The sequence below is a fragment of the Strongylocentrotus purpuratus genome, unplaced genomic scaffold (genome assembly GCF_000002235.5).
Source record: "Strongylocentrotus purpuratus isolate Spur 01 unplaced genomic scaffold, Spur_5.0 spur5_scaffold_2, whole genome shotgun sequence".
Classification (NCBI taxonomy): Eukaryota; Metazoa; Echinodermata; class Echinoidea; order Camarodonta; family Strongylocentrotidae; genus Strongylocentrotus; species Strongylocentrotus purpuratus.
The window spans coordinates 32,998,245-33,015,153 of NW_022145605.1; the positions used below are offsets into that span (position 1 = coordinate 32,998,245).

At 38.9% G+C, this 16,909-nt stretch overlaps 1 protein-coding gene and 1 long non-coding RNA gene across 3 annotated transcripts; both read right to left on the reverse strand.

Moving 5' to 3' along the window:
• Positions 1-1,811: 1,811 nt before the first annotated feature.
• LOC115918805 lies at positions 1,812-9,080 on the reverse strand. Its single transcript, XM_030991350.1, has 6 exons — positions 8,968-9,080; positions 6,095-6,282; positions 5,392-5,460; positions 4,258-4,376; positions 2,885-3,102; positions 1,812-2,035 (listed from the first exon to the last, which is right to left on the reverse strand). Exons 1-6 carry the CDS (start codon positions 9,035-9,037, stop codon positions 1,902-1,904), a joined length of 798 nt encoding a protein of 265 aa, XP_030847210.1. The 5' UTR covers positions 9,038-9,080; the 3' UTR covers positions 1,812-1,901.
• Positions 9,081-9,240: 160 nt separating this feature from the next.
• Positions 9,241-11,436, reverse strand: LOC115926557. Of its 2 annotated transcripts, none has more exons than XR_004065083.1 (3): positions 11,358-11,436; positions 10,635-10,814; positions 9,241-9,385 (listed from the first exon to the last, which is right to left on the reverse strand). It is a non-coding gene; the product is annotated as an uncharacterized LOC115926557 (long non-coding RNA). The 2 variants fall into 2 exon arrangements; XR_004065084.1 differs by having other exon boundaries at positions 10,635-10,842.
• Between the last annotated feature and the right edge of the window lie 5,473 nt (positions 11,437-16,909).

Sequence of the window (16,909 nt, forward strand, 5' to 3'; positions counted from 1 at the left end):
TCGTCGACAGTTACCACCACTTCCAGCCCACACGGATAGCCAGCAAATGGCCTCTACATTCATCCACTTCTTCCAGACGAAAGTCAAGACCATCTGCGACAGTTTATCACCTGACAAAACACCACACCATCCCCTTACTTCCTCTTCCTTTGAAGTAATACAACCTACTACCCCCAATGAGATTATGTCACTCTTACGTAAACTACCCCCCAAATCATGTCAGTTAGACCCTGTTCCCACTAAATTATTAATGGACTGTTCCTCCACATTCGCTCCCATCCTTTCTTACTTGATTAACTTGAGTTTAGAGCAGGCACATGTTCCTTCCTCATTGAAAATAGCTCATGTTACTCCGTTGTTGAAGAAACCTTCTCTGGACCGAAATTCCCTCCAAAATTATCGACCAGTTTCAAACCTACCGTTTTTGTTCAAAATTCTTGAAAGGTTTGTGTTTTCTCGTCTTTCGGATTATTTTCTGGACAATAATTTGTTCGACCCTTTCCAGTCAGGTTACAGAACCCATCATAGTGTGGAAACACTGCTTGTGAATGTGTCCAACTATATCCTGCAAGGGATGGATAGGGGTAACGCAACTGCTCTCCTGCTGCTAGACTTGTCCTCCGCCTTCGACACCGTTAATCACACTATCCTTTTGAACACACTTAGTTCACTTGGTGTCAAGGGTGAGGCATACAAATGGTTCGAGTCTTATCTGTCATACCACTCTCAGATCGTTTGTATTAATGGTTGCAAATCAGTTGCTTTGCCTCTCTCTTGTGGAGTACCACAAGGTTCTGTGGGCGGGCCCACTCTTTTCTCAATTTATTTAATTGGATTGCGACAAGTTTTGTTACAACATAGCATAGATTATCATATTTATGCAGACGATATTCAACTTATGATTTCCTTCAATTCAGATCAAGCCGCTGCAGAACGAGCCGTTCATCGCCTTGAATCTTGCATGGCTGACGTTCTTGATTGGTTGCTCGCACATTCCTTGAAATTAAATTCAGACAAATGTGAATTCCTTATATTTGGTTCCAAAGTACAGCTTAGTAAAGTTAATATCAATTGCATTTCATTTTCTGGCCACATAATTCACTTGTCACAAACGTGTCGCAATCTCGGTGTTATGTTTGACTCACATATGACAATGTCTAACCAAGTTCTTAATATTTGTAGATCTGTAAGGTACCACTTGCGTAATATCGGTTTTATTCGTAAATATTTGTCCAAGTCTGCCACCGAAAAATTAGTTCATGCTCTGATTTCCTCCCGTCTTGATTTTGCCAATGCCCTCCTAATCAATCTACCCCAGAATCTAGTGTCCAAGCTTCAGAAGCTTCAAAACGCTGCAGCTCGTATTGTTTCTCTGACCACCAAGCGTACCCACATTTCCCCAGTTTTGCAGTCGCTACACTGGCTCCCAGTAAAAGATCGCATTGTTTTCAAAATTTTGTTGCTCACCTTTCATTGCGTTCACGGCTCTGCTCCTCAATACCTTATCTCTCTAATCCAAAACTACACTCCTGCAAGACCTCTGCGCTCATCCACTTCCAATTTTCTTGTAACCCCCAAAATTACCAAAACGTGGGGGGAAAGATCTTTTGCATACTCTAGTCCTAAATTATGGAATGGCCTTCCTGAAGACATCAAAAAATGTTTATCCTCTGATTCTTTCAAAACTCATCTCAAAACATTTCTTTTCAAGTCTTGATCTTTTTTCCTGTTTACACGCGCCTTGAGCACTCCACAGAGTGGATTTGGCGCGATATAAGTTACATTATTATTATTATTATTATTATTAATAACGTTACAGTCTTAGGTTCGATCCAAAGCGTATAAAGAGTTACAAAGTTATTCCATTGCTGTCATACTGGACAGTTTCAACAGTATCGGATTTACTTCTGTGGGGACTTTCGTCTACCAAGACAACTAAAGCAGGCAAAGGGACAGCATCCCGGAGAGATCGTTGAACTCTCGTCGTCGTCGGATGTCAAAGCCTCGTAGCTGGTGATGCTGAGGTAGCCTCCGCCTGTGTGTAGGGGGAGTGATGGAGATAGAGATAAAGAGAGAGATGGAGATAAAGAGAAAGATAGAGATAAAGAGAAAGATAGAGATAAAGAGAGAGAGAGATAAAGAGAGAGAGAGAGATGGGGGAGAGGAAGGAAGGAGAGGAAGGAGGAAGAGAGAGAGAAAGAGAGAGAGTAGGCAAGGGAGAATATATTAGAGAAGAGAAAAGGAGAAGGACCATGAGGAGAGAGAAAATGTGAAAGAGAAAGATGAATATAAAGAGTAGAGAAGGAAGAAAGAATACAGAGAGAAGGAAGAAAGAATACAGAGAGGAGGAGAAAGAGAGAGAGAGAGAGAGAGAGAGAGAGAGAGAGAGGGGGGGGGGGGTAGGAGGCAAGGGAGAATAGAGAGGAGAAAGAGAAAGGGAGAAGGACCATAAGGAGAGAGGAAATGTGAAAGAGATGGATATAAAGAGTGGAGAAGGCAGAAAGAATAAAGACAGAGAGGGAGAGAGAGAGAGTGTGTGAAAGGGAAAGAGTGATAGGGAGAAGAAAAGATATTGATAGAAATATGGAGAGATTGTCATTGTAAGTTGTATCAGATTTTTTTTTAAATGTGATTAAAAAAAAAGAATAAGTGGAGATATATATATATATATATATATATATATATATATATATATATGTAGAAGAATGTCTTGTTCACTGATCAAATAGGTTAAGATAGTGAGTGAGCACTTTTCCCCCCTTCTCTTTTGCCCCCCGGAAAATTGAAAATCGTGCCGGCCCGCTCCCCCCCCCCCTGGAACCGCGCCTGGAGTGACCATCTGCTAATTTACATCATGGAATGATAAATAAAAACATGACCTTACCATTTTTTAGTGACTTGGGTAGCTCCAGTTTTCTTCGGATAAGGCCACCTCCCGAGGACGAGACGGTGGATGCTCGACCCAGGGTCCTGGGAGTAGAGATGTTCGAACCAGGCGTACAGAAGTAAACCTCGGCGCCGCGTGTTCCCTCCATGAAACCGTCCGATCGGTTCGCTTGTGTGGAATAACGTCTGTCGGGGGATGAATTACTGTAAGTCGTCCTAAATCAAAACGGAAATCAAAACGGAAATCAAAACGGAAAGAAAAAGCAGTGATGTACGATTCGTGTTGCATATTGGTACAGCCCACCAGACCGATGACGGGCAGCCTACGAGACTGGCATTATCGGTCGGGTATATAGGCCGTCTGAAATTTATCTGACGGTTGAAAATCGAGACGGATGTCGGTCTAGCGAGTCTTAATTATTGTATTACCAAAAAAAAGTATCATTATTATTATTATTTAAAAAAAAAATTGTATTTGTTTATTGATTGATTGATTTAATTATTTATTGTCATTATTGTTATTATTATTATTTATTTTTTTGTGGGGGGGGGTATAAAAAGATTTTTTGACTGTCTTGTTTGCTGTTGGTCTAATGGATATGCCTTGCTGCTTCATATTGACAAGTCCATTAGAAGTAGAACCTTCTGGTATAGTGATCGAAATATTATAGGCCTTCATAATTCTGCAGCCTCCACTACAGCGCTTTTCGTTTTAGGGGACAGGGGCGGCAATTAAATGATAAACAAAACAAAATGTACAGTAGGCTTGTAGGCACCATGTGAGAGGGAAAGAGAGAGAGGATTGAGGAGTCTTGAAAAGGACTCTCGGTAATCTTTCTTGAGGGTTTGTAGTCGTGAAAAGGACTGTTTGGTATAGTCTTGAAAAAGACTGTTGGTTATCTTTCTTAGCTTATAGGAGAGGATGGATGGCGGGAGTGGCTCGACGTTTCGAACAGGTTGACAATCCGCAAGCCTATATCTACTGTTATCTACATCACCATGCAAGCCGACACTTACAAGCAGCAAAACAAAATGTGCAAATGAAATTGTAGTAAAACATGTAAATTAACTTGAATCTAGTATATTGTCACACACAGTCAATATGCTTTCTCAATTCAAATTAAACTTTCAATTTATATTTACATCAATGTTCTTTCTACTTAATTTCAGACAATCACAAGATATTGCGTCTATCAGACCTTACAGAGAGAGAGAGAGAGAACGAGAGAGAGAGAGAGAGAGAGAGAGTGGGAGGGGGAAGGGGGGGGGGGTGGGAGGGGATGTGGGAGGAGGGGGGGGGGAGACGGAGAATCAAGGCATCTGAATATAGCATGCATACTATTAACTACTAAATAGTTCATGTAAGCTTACAAGTAATCGGTGTCCTCATCATCTGATGCAAGTTCGTTGAACCCGTGGCCGAGGTAGAAATGATCACCAAGGGCATGAGAGCAGAGCATTGTCTGCACCTCGGCGTCGTTGTGATCTACCTGCAATTGAGCGATACATGACCATTCTGATGAATAATAGTAAATCATAATAAGTAATACTGAATAATGATGATAATAAATAATAATAATAATGTTCATATTAAATACTGAAAAAGCTAGATTTAAAATGCACATATCCATTTAAAGGTGATGTTTAGTTTGCCTATTCATGGAGTCCCCCCTCCGGCAGATACCGCTTGTCTTGGGCAGTTAAAAAGTGCTCCATGTTTGGTTTCATATTAATAAATGAATACAATATAGAATGTTTTAATACTTTCGGATTTTATTTACTTTAACTGTGCTAAGTTGGAAACATTGAAGTGATGGAATTCGAGCCCAAGCAACTTTAATGTACTTTTTTGTTATAAAATTATTAAGAGAAAAACAAAGTATATATTGAACAATTCCAAAGAAGCCGAAGTTTGGTTACTAACTGTCAAATTTAATTGATTCCATGAATAAACTTCAGAAGAACCAGTACTTGAAATGTCCATTCAGTATTCTAGAAGAAATGGTTCCGTGATCTTTCTTACATCTTAATTTCCTCTGCAAAGCATCCAGCACAAGCTCTGGGGTTTATGGTCCAGAGTAAGAAGATGCCAAACCATTGGCTTTCCTCATCCATATTCTTATGTTTCCTTTTTTTAACTCTCTCATTTTCTCTGTTTCTATCCTTCATACTATTCTATGACTATGAAATATAATGTATATATTTTCAAACTCTCTCTCTTTTTCTGTTTCTCTCCTTCTTTCCTATGTGTCATGCCCTTTACAAAAACGTTTAATTAATTATTTATTATTATTATTACATTATTGTATGACTATGATATACATGTATAGATTTGTAAGAAATTTTGCTTTTGTGAGTTAAATTTCTAAACCCCATGTAATTCAAAACAAACCCATTTCAATTTCAATTTCAAGTTTAATATAGACTAGCACATGCATGCACAGTTACGCAATCGAATTGACGCCTTTGGTGCAAATGACACGCTTTCATCATAATTTTACCCACCTCATTCATTGAGAGTTCTTTATTCAGTGTGGCAACTTCGGTCTTGGCTTCATGCAGTTCTTTTCTCAGCTTCGTTGAACAAATTTTGTGCCAGAAAAGGTAATTTGGAAAAAAATATAAAAGATAACAAATAAAAATAGACTTGGAAAACTCATGTGAGCGCATGCAGTTACTATACGCATCTGAACTGTCTAAATTTATTTGTCTTATGCACTATTTACATCATGTGTAATTAGTGAAAATATTGTAAACTGTGGACAAATGTAAAATAAAAACATTAATTCCACTGTCCTCATGAATATGTTAGCAATTGTTTCAGTTTTCAGGCTCAGTTAATTGTTCCCAATTATTTTACATTTTTTCACAGTTTACATTTTTTTCCACTAAGTAGGCCTTGATAGCGCAAAACACATTAATTCCACTGTTAAAGACATAACAGAAGGTGAGTACCTCATATCAATCTGTTTGCATGCAGTTTTTATTGTAAAGATTAAACTAAAAGATTAAACTAAAAGAAAAGAGAAATAATGGTAGCTATGCTTATTGTGTATATGCCCGAAAATGACCTATTGTGTGGTTGTTGTCATTAAATCGAAGAAGAAGAAAATATCTAATGTTCGGAATTCGACTTTAATTCTATATATTTTATCAACACTGTTGAACACAATAATATAAAAACCAAAGTTTAAGGTCAGTTTAATACCTTCGCATTTTCCAGAACGAGTATACTGCTGGCTTGTGCCTGTTCGATGACGAACTCATTAAAGCTATGGTCCCATCCCTCAACTCTGATCTCAGTACCGCCACCCCCATCGCCTCCAATGGCATCTTCCATGATGACGTCACCCCGCTTCTCGCATGCGATAAGTCGCTGAGGCGTTACCTTGGCGACTAAATGAAATTGATGCGGAAAATTCAACAGGCGTATGAACTATTACAGTAAAATTATCATTCATTGAGGGTGATCATCACATATAATTTAGGCTTCTCACAACCTTTAAATAATAGGCAAGATTAAAGATTTCATCAATTTATGGGGAACGTCTCAAGCCAAGTGAATCTTGACATGGTTTTCTGTTGTCTGCTGCCTCGAGATCCAGCGAAATTACTGGAGCAAAAATAGGTGACAGTGAATAGCCAGAGTCCATAATAAGTGAAGGAGGTTCTTCAAAAATCTATTACACAGGATGTAAGGACTAATTTGAAGAGAATCTGAAATGGAGAGTATACTCGCATAGCTATACTATAAAACAAACCTGTTTATTGCTATACATTGTGCAATACAGAAAGACAAAATTTATTTCGTCAAATTGAAATTGAAATTGAATTTGACAATCGGAAATGTGAAATCTTGTTTTTCTTGCTAAAAGAACATTATAAATACACCATGAGTATAGGAGTAGATATCCACTCTGTCAGGAATCATTTTAGGGATCTCTTTATTTTTAGTGGAAATCCATGCTCAGAACAATAAAAGAATCGACACTCGAAAGAGTAAACCAAACCACTTTTTGGAGTGGATTTCATTATCATTTTGGAGGGGATTCAACTATCAACCTAAATGATCCCTAATATGACTCATAAACGAGCCTGGATAACCATTCCACTATTATCCGCACATGGCTATTGATATCATCAAAGTCATTCAATACAGATAACAGGCTCCTTCAAAAAAATATATATCTTGAGAAATGTAATTTCACAGTTATTTGTAATAAAAAATGTCCCCATTTTTTGACTAACGCTCTCAAACCTTGGAACAATTTCTTGAATAATTTATTTTTTGAAATTTTGCCAAACAAATAAACAATAAAAAAAGCTTGTCATTAGCTTGCTCGATATAACCATGGACCTACTAACGAAATCGTGCAATGAATTGCTTGAAAACAATTATTTTTTTTCGAGCAAAAGAGAAAACAACCCTGTCAAATTCAAGGTGATCAGACAATTAAAGTATTTGTTAATTCAAAGGCAATTTGGAAAATGTATTTTTTTTTGGTCGGGCAACGCTTCAGTTGATTTGATCAGTGGGGTATTTCATCAACATTTGTCCGCCGACAACTGTCAGCGCTGACTAAATTTGACCAATCAGAGGCCTGGAAAATAGTCGGTGAAAATAAAATTGTATGTAAAAATGATATTAGTCTGTGAAAACCACCGACTAATTATTTCATGAAACGCCCACTGGCTTTGTGAGCTCTTTTAAGTCTCTCCTTATCCCTCGTATCGAAATATCAATTATACATGATTGATAATACATATAGCTGATTACACTCATCAATACATGTGTGATAATGAAGAGAAGTTTGGATATTATAAATGATGTTTGCCAGAATTAGCACAGAAATATATGGCAAGAGCTGTGTACTATAATGTGTGTCCTCTATACTGCTGCAATGCTCGTATCATTTTATTATTTTGAGGGCAAAATCGAGGCTTTTTTATGTCATGAAAGACACAATATTTGTATTTTTAGGTCATAATCAAACTTGATCACGTAGCGTGGATGTTCGTGGAATTTCTCGTCTCATGTCAAAGAAGTCATTAAGAAATCAAGAACTGCCAAATAGGGATATTGCCATGTTGTAGTGAAAAGCTCCCTGGTCATATCTTTATCGTGTAAACGAAGGCCTCCATTTTCGACCATACACACTTTAATAGAAAAGTAGTTCCAAGGATGCTCGTTTACGACTTACAATTTAATAGAAAAGTAGTTCCAAGGACGCTCTTTTATAACATTCACACTTTAATAGAAAATAGAAAAGTAGTTCAAATGATGCTCTTTTTTAGAAAAGTAGTTCCAAGGATGCCTTTTTATACCATACACACTTTAAATGAAAGTTATTCTCAAAGGATACTCTTTTACACCACACATACTTTAAATAGAAAAGTTGTTCCAAGGACGCTCTTTTACACCATTTACACTTCAATAGAAAAGTAATTCCAAGGATAGTTTTTTAAATGACATGATTTCTGCTGCGCAGTGCGCTGCCGGTCTACACATATTAGATCAGACTAGACAAAAAGTTGGACACATTTGATATCAATACAATGTTCAGAACTTAGGACCTTTGTCTCGCCGCGCAGTTGCAGTTCATTTACACCTTGAAAATAAAACCGCTTCGCGTGTGAACGAGCCATTAAAATCCCCCCCCCCCAAAAAAAAAACTACATAAAAACACACATAGGAGCATCACTATCCTGGCTGTGTAGTAAAAGCTGTGCTTTTGATTCTCAACATTTCAAACACCACTGTACAAAACTCAACTGATTTCACTAAAAATCGGTACTTTAGTGACAATATTGATGACACCTAAACAGCAGTAAAATACATTTTTTTCAACTTACAGATGTTAAAAAGAATAATTTTAAAATTCAAATTGTAAGTCTACTGTCAAACTTTGCTTACAGCCGCATCGGCATGATTGTATGCAGTCTATGCAATATTGTGTGGTGTGTGTATTTGTGTATGGGTCTAATAATACCTGCCTCACAGCAAGCATGCAGTGCTAAAGGTCAATACGCATTAGCATTGACTCTCTATGCTTTGCTGGAGTGCATAAAAACAGTAATTACCTTGTGAAGGGATCCGTGGGATGACTGCTCGACTGAATCTACGATCCCGCTCATTCCTCCCGTTTCGCATCTGTGAATGAGTGTCAGTCTCATCCTTCTCTCCATCATCCGTTGCTATATATACACCAAATTATTGCATAGCATAATCAATTAAGTAATACGTTTACATGCGTACTTACTAAATGTGAAATATTAAAATCAGGCAAAGTTACAAACATACAAAGAAGGTAACGAGGACAAATTCCAAACGCAATTTACTCCAAGTACCTATGAATATTTGAAGGTGCTGTATCCTGGGAATGAGGTTTGGTGTCATCTTTGATTCTCAACGTTGAAGCCCCCCTCATAGGACCTCTTCCCTCTGGAATCTGTGTTTTCCAGACTTCTGAAGTGCTGTTGGACGCAGTCTGTGGCAAGTCTTCCGTTTGAATACGTGGAGGGAGAGAGAGAGAGAGAGAGAGAGAGAGAGAAAGGGGGGGGGGGGAGAGAAAGGGACAAATAAAGGAGAAGATAAAAGAGAGTACGAGTCACAGACACTCAGAAGAGAGAGAGAGAGAGAGAGAGAGAGAGAGAGAAGTAAAAGCGGGGGAAGAAGAAGAAAATAGAAAGAGATGGTGCGAGTGCGAGAAAGTCGGAAGAGACGGAAAGAAAAAAGAGAAAGAGAGAGAGTAAGAGAGAGAGAAAGAGGGACAGATAGAGAGGGAAAGAGAGAGAGAGAAAGGGAGAAGTAAAAGCGGGGGAAGAAGAAGAAAATAGAAAGAGATGGTGCGAGTGCGAGAAAGTCGGAAGAGAGAGAGAGAGAGAGAAAAAAAGATAGAGAGGGAAAGAAAAAAGATAAAATGAGAGAGAAAGAGAGAGAGAGAGAAGGAGAGAGAGAGAGAGAGAAAGAGAGAGGAAAGAGAGAGAGAGAGAGAGGAAAAGAGAGAGAGGAAAAGAGAGAGAGGAAAAGAGAGAGAGAGAGAGAGAGAGAGAGAAAGAGAGAGAGAGAGAGGAAAAGAGAGAGCGAGAGAAAGAAGGAGAGAGAGAGAGAGATAGAAAGTTGATTGGAAACTGAAACAAATAGATCATTTTCCTAATTTGAATTCACGGACAATTTTCTTCTGCACATAATCTACATGTAGGCTAATACGTTTTTTTTCCTATTATCTCGTTAATCATGAGGATGATAAAAACCAATGACTATTTGTTTTATGGCAATTATTTTTGCAATATTGACCATCTTTACAGACAGTCCGTCAAGTAGGATACGAAAATAACAGTATTGTAATGCTCTTATTCAATTATTTTTGTATTCATCGATCATTGATATTAATTTTTGAAGGATTCATGATTTCTAGTTGAGTAAGTATTACCAAATGAGAATAGTCATGCAAATAATTTCGCAACATTACCCTTCAACTTATTAGGAACAGAGACACCGGCTAAGCTACAGAGGGCACATACCCCCCTATCGAACAACCACAAAATATTTTGCCTCGAAAGCTGGTCGATTTGTGGTCGGAGAGTTGATTGATAAGTCTGTTCCAGGCGGGCCGGTCACATCGAAATTCCTAAACCGACTATAATTCCCAGTCCGCCCCTGCCCCCTCCATCGGCTACGCCCCTGACCAGAGAGATGACTGACTGCAGTACAGTGTACATGTCATGACAAAAGGAGCGGAACATACCAGTGACGTCACTATGTTGTTCGATGAGATTGCCATGGCAACCGTTCTCCTCTTCAGTCCCGAGTACGGTGGTGAGAAGGTCCACTGCGGAATGAGCGGCGTCAAGCAGGTTTACCGCAGTCCGGGCCGCGTCCAAGAGCTTCTGACGCTCGCTCATAATTGATGTCTGGAAGCTAGAGACTAAGGCAGGCTTGCCGTTAGAACTTCTCTTTATTATATTACATTAAGAGTTATCTTACTTTGAACGACGGTTGGAAGAAGTGGGAAAATGTATGCGGCACGGATATTGTATTGGAAATGATAACAAAGAAATGAGGGCCCTCACTATACCACAACCACCACCACAATTTTTACCAATACCACCACCACAACCATCATTACTGTCATCATAATTATTATCAACATTACCACAACAACCCCATCACTATCATCACCATGATCATGACTATCATCAACACAACCACCACTATTATCACTACAATCATCGTTACCATAAACATCACCACCACCTTCACCACAAACCATCATCAATACCTCCATTACCACTACTACCACTGCATCCACCATCACATTCGCTACGGCCACCATCGCCAATGTCCACCACAAACTAACATCATCATCACCACCACCACCACCCATACCAATACCACCATCATCATCACTACCATTATCAGCATCATCACCATCATGCACCACTTAGTGCGCATACAGGCGCAATCTTACCAGTGCTCCTGCCTTGTCATGAGATGGTCCAGAAGAGAAGAAGCCAGGTAAAACTTGCTCGATCTCTATATCATCAACCAGTCACTATGAATATGATGGACAAAGAAAGAGGACAAAATATACAGTTCCTCATTCTACCCTCAACAATTGCTGTGGTAGACAAAGGAACATTCCTTCACTGCAATTATGTAACATAAGTAGAACAGGTGAATGTGTATGTGACACCTGTTCTACACATTTTTTTATAATAGCAGTGAAGTGATGTTCCTCTGTCTACGACAGCAATTGTTGAGGGTAGAATGAGGAACTGTATATTTTGTCCTCTTTCTTTGTCCGTCATTTTCATAGTGAGTACACATACTGTAGTCATTAAAATCTGTTTGAAATATATGTACCTGTATTCATTGAGTGTCTGTCGAACAGGGATAAGTCAAAGGGATTCTAATACCCCATTCACAGTGGCCTCAAACACCGCGACAGCAGCGGGACTGTCCCGCTGCTGTCGCGGTGTTGTCTTCAGTGTGAAGGCTCGGACCCGTTATAAACTATCGCGGGATAACACCGCCTCGCGATAACGCCGCGACAAACTATCGCTAGGTTCGCCTAGCTACAGCAGCGGGACAGTCCCGCTGCTGTCGCGGTGTTTACTCAGTGTGAAGGCTCTCCGCTATAACACCGCGACAAACACGTGTGATTTGTTTACTTACCTATCACTGACCTCTTTTCTCCAGCAATGGGGAACATAAAGTGAAATAGAAATAAAGTAACCAGTGGATTCAAATTGATTTTATTATTATGTAGATATTATAATTATCCAAATAAAAATATTTCACACTTCAAAAAATTAAAATATTCTGACTGGAAGCAATAAAAATGCTAGTTTTTTAAAAAGTAATATGATCGAGCTATCTACAGGGCGTATCATAATAAAGGATATTGAAGTTTAATGACGATTTATATGAAAACTACTGTTTTCATAATCAAGCATTTTATGTCTGTTGTAAAGGACAGAATGTCCTCTTTTTAATGACACCCCGATTATACTACTACTGTCACAGTTGACTGAATAACAAAGCATTGCTGTCCACCATGTGAAAGGTGCACTGTGCCAAGTTTGATAACATTTCCTTCTTAGACACATAATCCACTCATTGTTCAGCATTTCAATATGTCTGGGCTGACACAAGCACTAATCTTTAGAATTTATCTGTGAATGCTAACTTGTCACGGTGCACCTTTCACATGGTGGACAGCAATGCTTTGTTATTCAGTCAACTGTGACAGTAGAAGTATGATTGGGGTGTCATTAAAAAGAGGACATTCTGTCCTTTACAACAGACATAAGTGCTTGATTATGAAATCAGTAGTTTTCATATAAATCGTCATTAAACTTCAATATCCTTTATTATGATACGCCCTGTACATGAGGAAGAGTGTGTAAAGTACAGCTAGCGCGCGCAATTTCAAGCGATCGAAAACCCCGCGCTGAAGTATTTCCGGTCATATCGGGGTCACTCGCGGGTCATGAGCCATGCATACACGTGTTTGTTACGGAGGTAATAAAAATCACCCGCTGCAGCGTGAATGGGTACATGATATTTATCCCGCTGCTGCAGCGGGATAACTTTTCTACTGTGAATGCATTTGTAGCGGTGTTATGGCGGTGTCGCCGCTCCGCTACAACGCCGCTACAAATTTCAAAACCACTGTGAATGGGGTATAAGAGCTATAAAAGGCTACATAGGACAATCCAAACATGGTTTCCTGGAGAAAAAAATGGTCATGGTGCTTTATTGTCAGACCACTTAACGTAGTTCTTATTCATTTTGCATTCCTACCTCTTCAACAAAAAAGGACAAAAAATAGAGCCTCATAGGAGTGATGTATGCAAAATCGGTTCAATGACTTTGTAATTGCAATACAATCAAATTGATAGTGCTTGTTCATGTCATTTGTTGTCATTGGTGACTAGAAATTTAGTTCACCTGTTCCAAAACAATACACCGAATTGGTCTTAAACGAATCTGTTGCTTTTGTGATTTACAGGATTCTTTTTTTTAAATGTGTGTGTGTGGTTGTCAGGTTGTGGGTATGTTCACATAGCAAGTATTAGGGACTTTTAGATTTGCACGTCGACAGCTTTGACTGTAACGTGTGACGTCATTTTAAGGCACTGTGCATGCGTCACGTCGTCTCAGTCGGCTATCGAGAATGCGTCAACCTTGATTTTCCTAAATCTAGTACGGTACTAATATATGCCGCGTGTGCATGAAATATACAGTTCCTCAAGTAGACAATAAGGAACATCCCTTCCCTGCTATTATGTAAAAATGTGTAGAACAGGTGTCACAAAGTGCATACTCACCTGTTCTACACATTTTTACATAATATCAGTGAAGGGATCGTTCTACCACAGCAATAGGCTAGTTTCGTAATGTAACAAAATTTAATGCATACGTCTTTGTGAAGTGCCTCAATACAAATTATTTCATACCTGATAAGAATAATAGTATTTCAATAGTCATAATGCAACTGCTTATATTAAGTGTTGCTAGGTAGGTCAAGCCATAATGTTTGTCCAACCTGGCAACAGCTAATGTATGCAGTTCGGATTCTGTCTATTGAAATACTATCATTCTTATCAGGTGAATAAAATAATTTGTATTGAGGCACTTTATACAAAGACTTATGCAATAAATTTGGTTACATTACGAAAGTGGCCCATTGTTGAGGATAGAATGAGGAACTGTATTTTGTCCTCTTTCTTTGTTCGTCATGTTCATAGTGTTACTTCCTGCATGCATGTATATCGTCGAGTACAATCTAAAAGATTTCTAATTGTAGTCAACATGGGCAGTTGAGTACGTTGACACGCATGATCAGTCGGCGTTCGTCGTGTTCTCGTCCACATTTACGTCACTATTAACAAATTATTATCTATTCTCGTCACAATATGAATTAATTATGTAATTGGTAATTGTTGAAATTGTATTTATTGAAGAAAAAATGTATCGTAGCTCAAGAGCTAAATTACATGGAATATACAGACATCGCACATAGAAATACAGTGTAAACTACAGTCAATATCCCATTTACATTTTCAAAGATTCACACAAATAATCAAAGAGAGGATGGGAGAGTTTTACAGCTTATATACCCCGGTGTTAATTTATCGGAATGGAACCAACTTTAGGCATACGTCTTTGACCAAATTATGTCACTCACCTGTTAAGAATAATTGTATTTCAATAGTTAGAATGCGAATTGCATATATTAGGCGTTGCTAGGTAGGGAAAGCCTGGATGTTTGTCCTACCTAGCAACAACTAATGTAGGTAGTTGACATTCTGGCTATTGTAATACAATTACTAGTACAAGATGAATGAAATTGTTCGTATCAAGGTAGTTCACATAAACCATAAACGTATGCATTACATTTGGTTACATGACGAAAATGAGCTAGTTGCTACTCTTTTTCCTTATTTTTAATTTTTTTCTAATCTTTTGACAGGGTAGCCCATTCACCAACAAGTAGTGGTCTTCCATGGGGCCCTGAATAAACATGAACATATTTACATCGTTTATGAATTATTTATCTGGATAAAGTTATTCAATGAATTCACTCTATTAATCCTATGGCGCCATCACATCTTTGCTCTTGGCTCGAAATATACAATATATACAATAAGGCACGGGCGTAAAACGGGCCCGGGGGGGGGGGGGGGTAAATCCACCCCCTCTTTGAAGGAGGGGATGTCTTGTTTAAATATCAGTCAACTTTTAAAGGAAAAACTATCGTTAAAGTCAATCAGTCAATCAATTTTGACAAAGGTAAACTAAGTGACTATTATAGTTGTGGAAACTTCTCTTTACAATGCTATTGAAATGTTTAAAATAGGTTTCGAACCGTATCCGGACACCTAACCCCTGGACATCCACCCCCGGATAACCACCCCAGTCAACTACCCCCTAGGGCAACCACCCTCTAGGACGACTACCCCTCAGGACAAATACCCCCGGACAACTAACCCAGATAACTACCCCCTAGGACAACTATCCCCAGACAACTAACCACTAGGATAGTTCTCCAGGGGTAGTTGTCCTAGAGGTTAGTTGTCGGGGGGGGGGGGGTAGTTGTCTTGGGGGTATTTGTCCGGGGGCTAGTTGTCCTAGGGGGTAGTTGTCTGGGGGTAGTTGTCTGGGGGGGGGGGGTAGTCACCCTATCGGTTAGTCGTCCTAGGGGGTAGTTGACTGGGGTGGTTATACGAAGGGGGGGGGGGTTGATATCAAGGGGGTAGGTGTCCTAGAACCGTTTAGAACATCTTGAAATTAGTATTTTTTCTCCTTTAAAACACATTCTCACATTTATACCTTTCTCAGAGACAGCATTGAGTTCTGACCATGTAGGTACAGTTCGAAAGAAACCTTATTAAGAAATTAGGAAAAGTTGATTATAATTATGTAGTACGTAAGACTTGATGTGTGTACATTTTGGTATAATAAAAATTGGATCAATCTTGTCAAAATTTACAAATATTATTTGATTTAAATTCTGATTTATTTACCGATAGCAATACAGTATTACATTTCATACAATGTGTTTACATACACAAGAAGAGAAACTGTTGGTTGGTAAAAGGGGCCAGATAATGTGCTAGTCGGGCCTAACCCCTTAAACAGCTTATCAAAGTATTATGGTACAAATCAGGGTATAAAACGTTACAAAACAAAAATAATGAATTTACAATTACAATCGATACTTTAAAATTAAGAATACTTAACAATATCCACTGCAATATCTTACAATGTAGCCTACAATATTGATATTTCAAATTTCGCACATCAAACATGGGTGCATATTTACAATAATAGTTTGGACCAAAACTTGTCAGCTATTTCCTATCATATTTCGAATAGGAGGCCCAAAAAGAGCAATCATTCTCAGGATTTATTCTACTATGCGGGCTACTATGCTGTTCTACCAAACGGACACACCAAGAATGGGTAAGCTCTCATTAAAAAGAAAAAACTTTACCAGAACTCAACCTTTCTTTAAACCAGTTGTCTATAGAGACTTATAGATTTGTACGGCGACATAGTGTACTGCTACGTGTGACGTCCTTATAAGGCACTATGGCGTCATGTTAAGGCACTGCCAGTGCCTTTAAAAGGACGTCACACGTAGCAGTCCACTATGTCGCCGTGCAAATCTAAAAGTCCCTATTATCAACACCGGTCACTTCTTAAATTTCCCATTTCTAGTTATCAAGGAAATTTACGGTTCATAATAGGAACACCCTTCCTCCTCTTGGAAGGCACTATATAGTGCTCATGGTCTCGGGTACTGTAGTTGAGATCACAGACGCCATCTTTGAAATTGAATGAGACGCAGAAGTCCTCCTTCAAGCACTCAGCAGCACAGCGGGTCTTGGACTTCTTGTGGACCGTCTTCTGCGTGAACCCTCGGAGACAGCGGTTAGAGAGCGGTGATGCGGTGTATGTGCTGGATCGTGTGACGGCGGCTGGAGCTGTATGAATACATAAAAGTATACC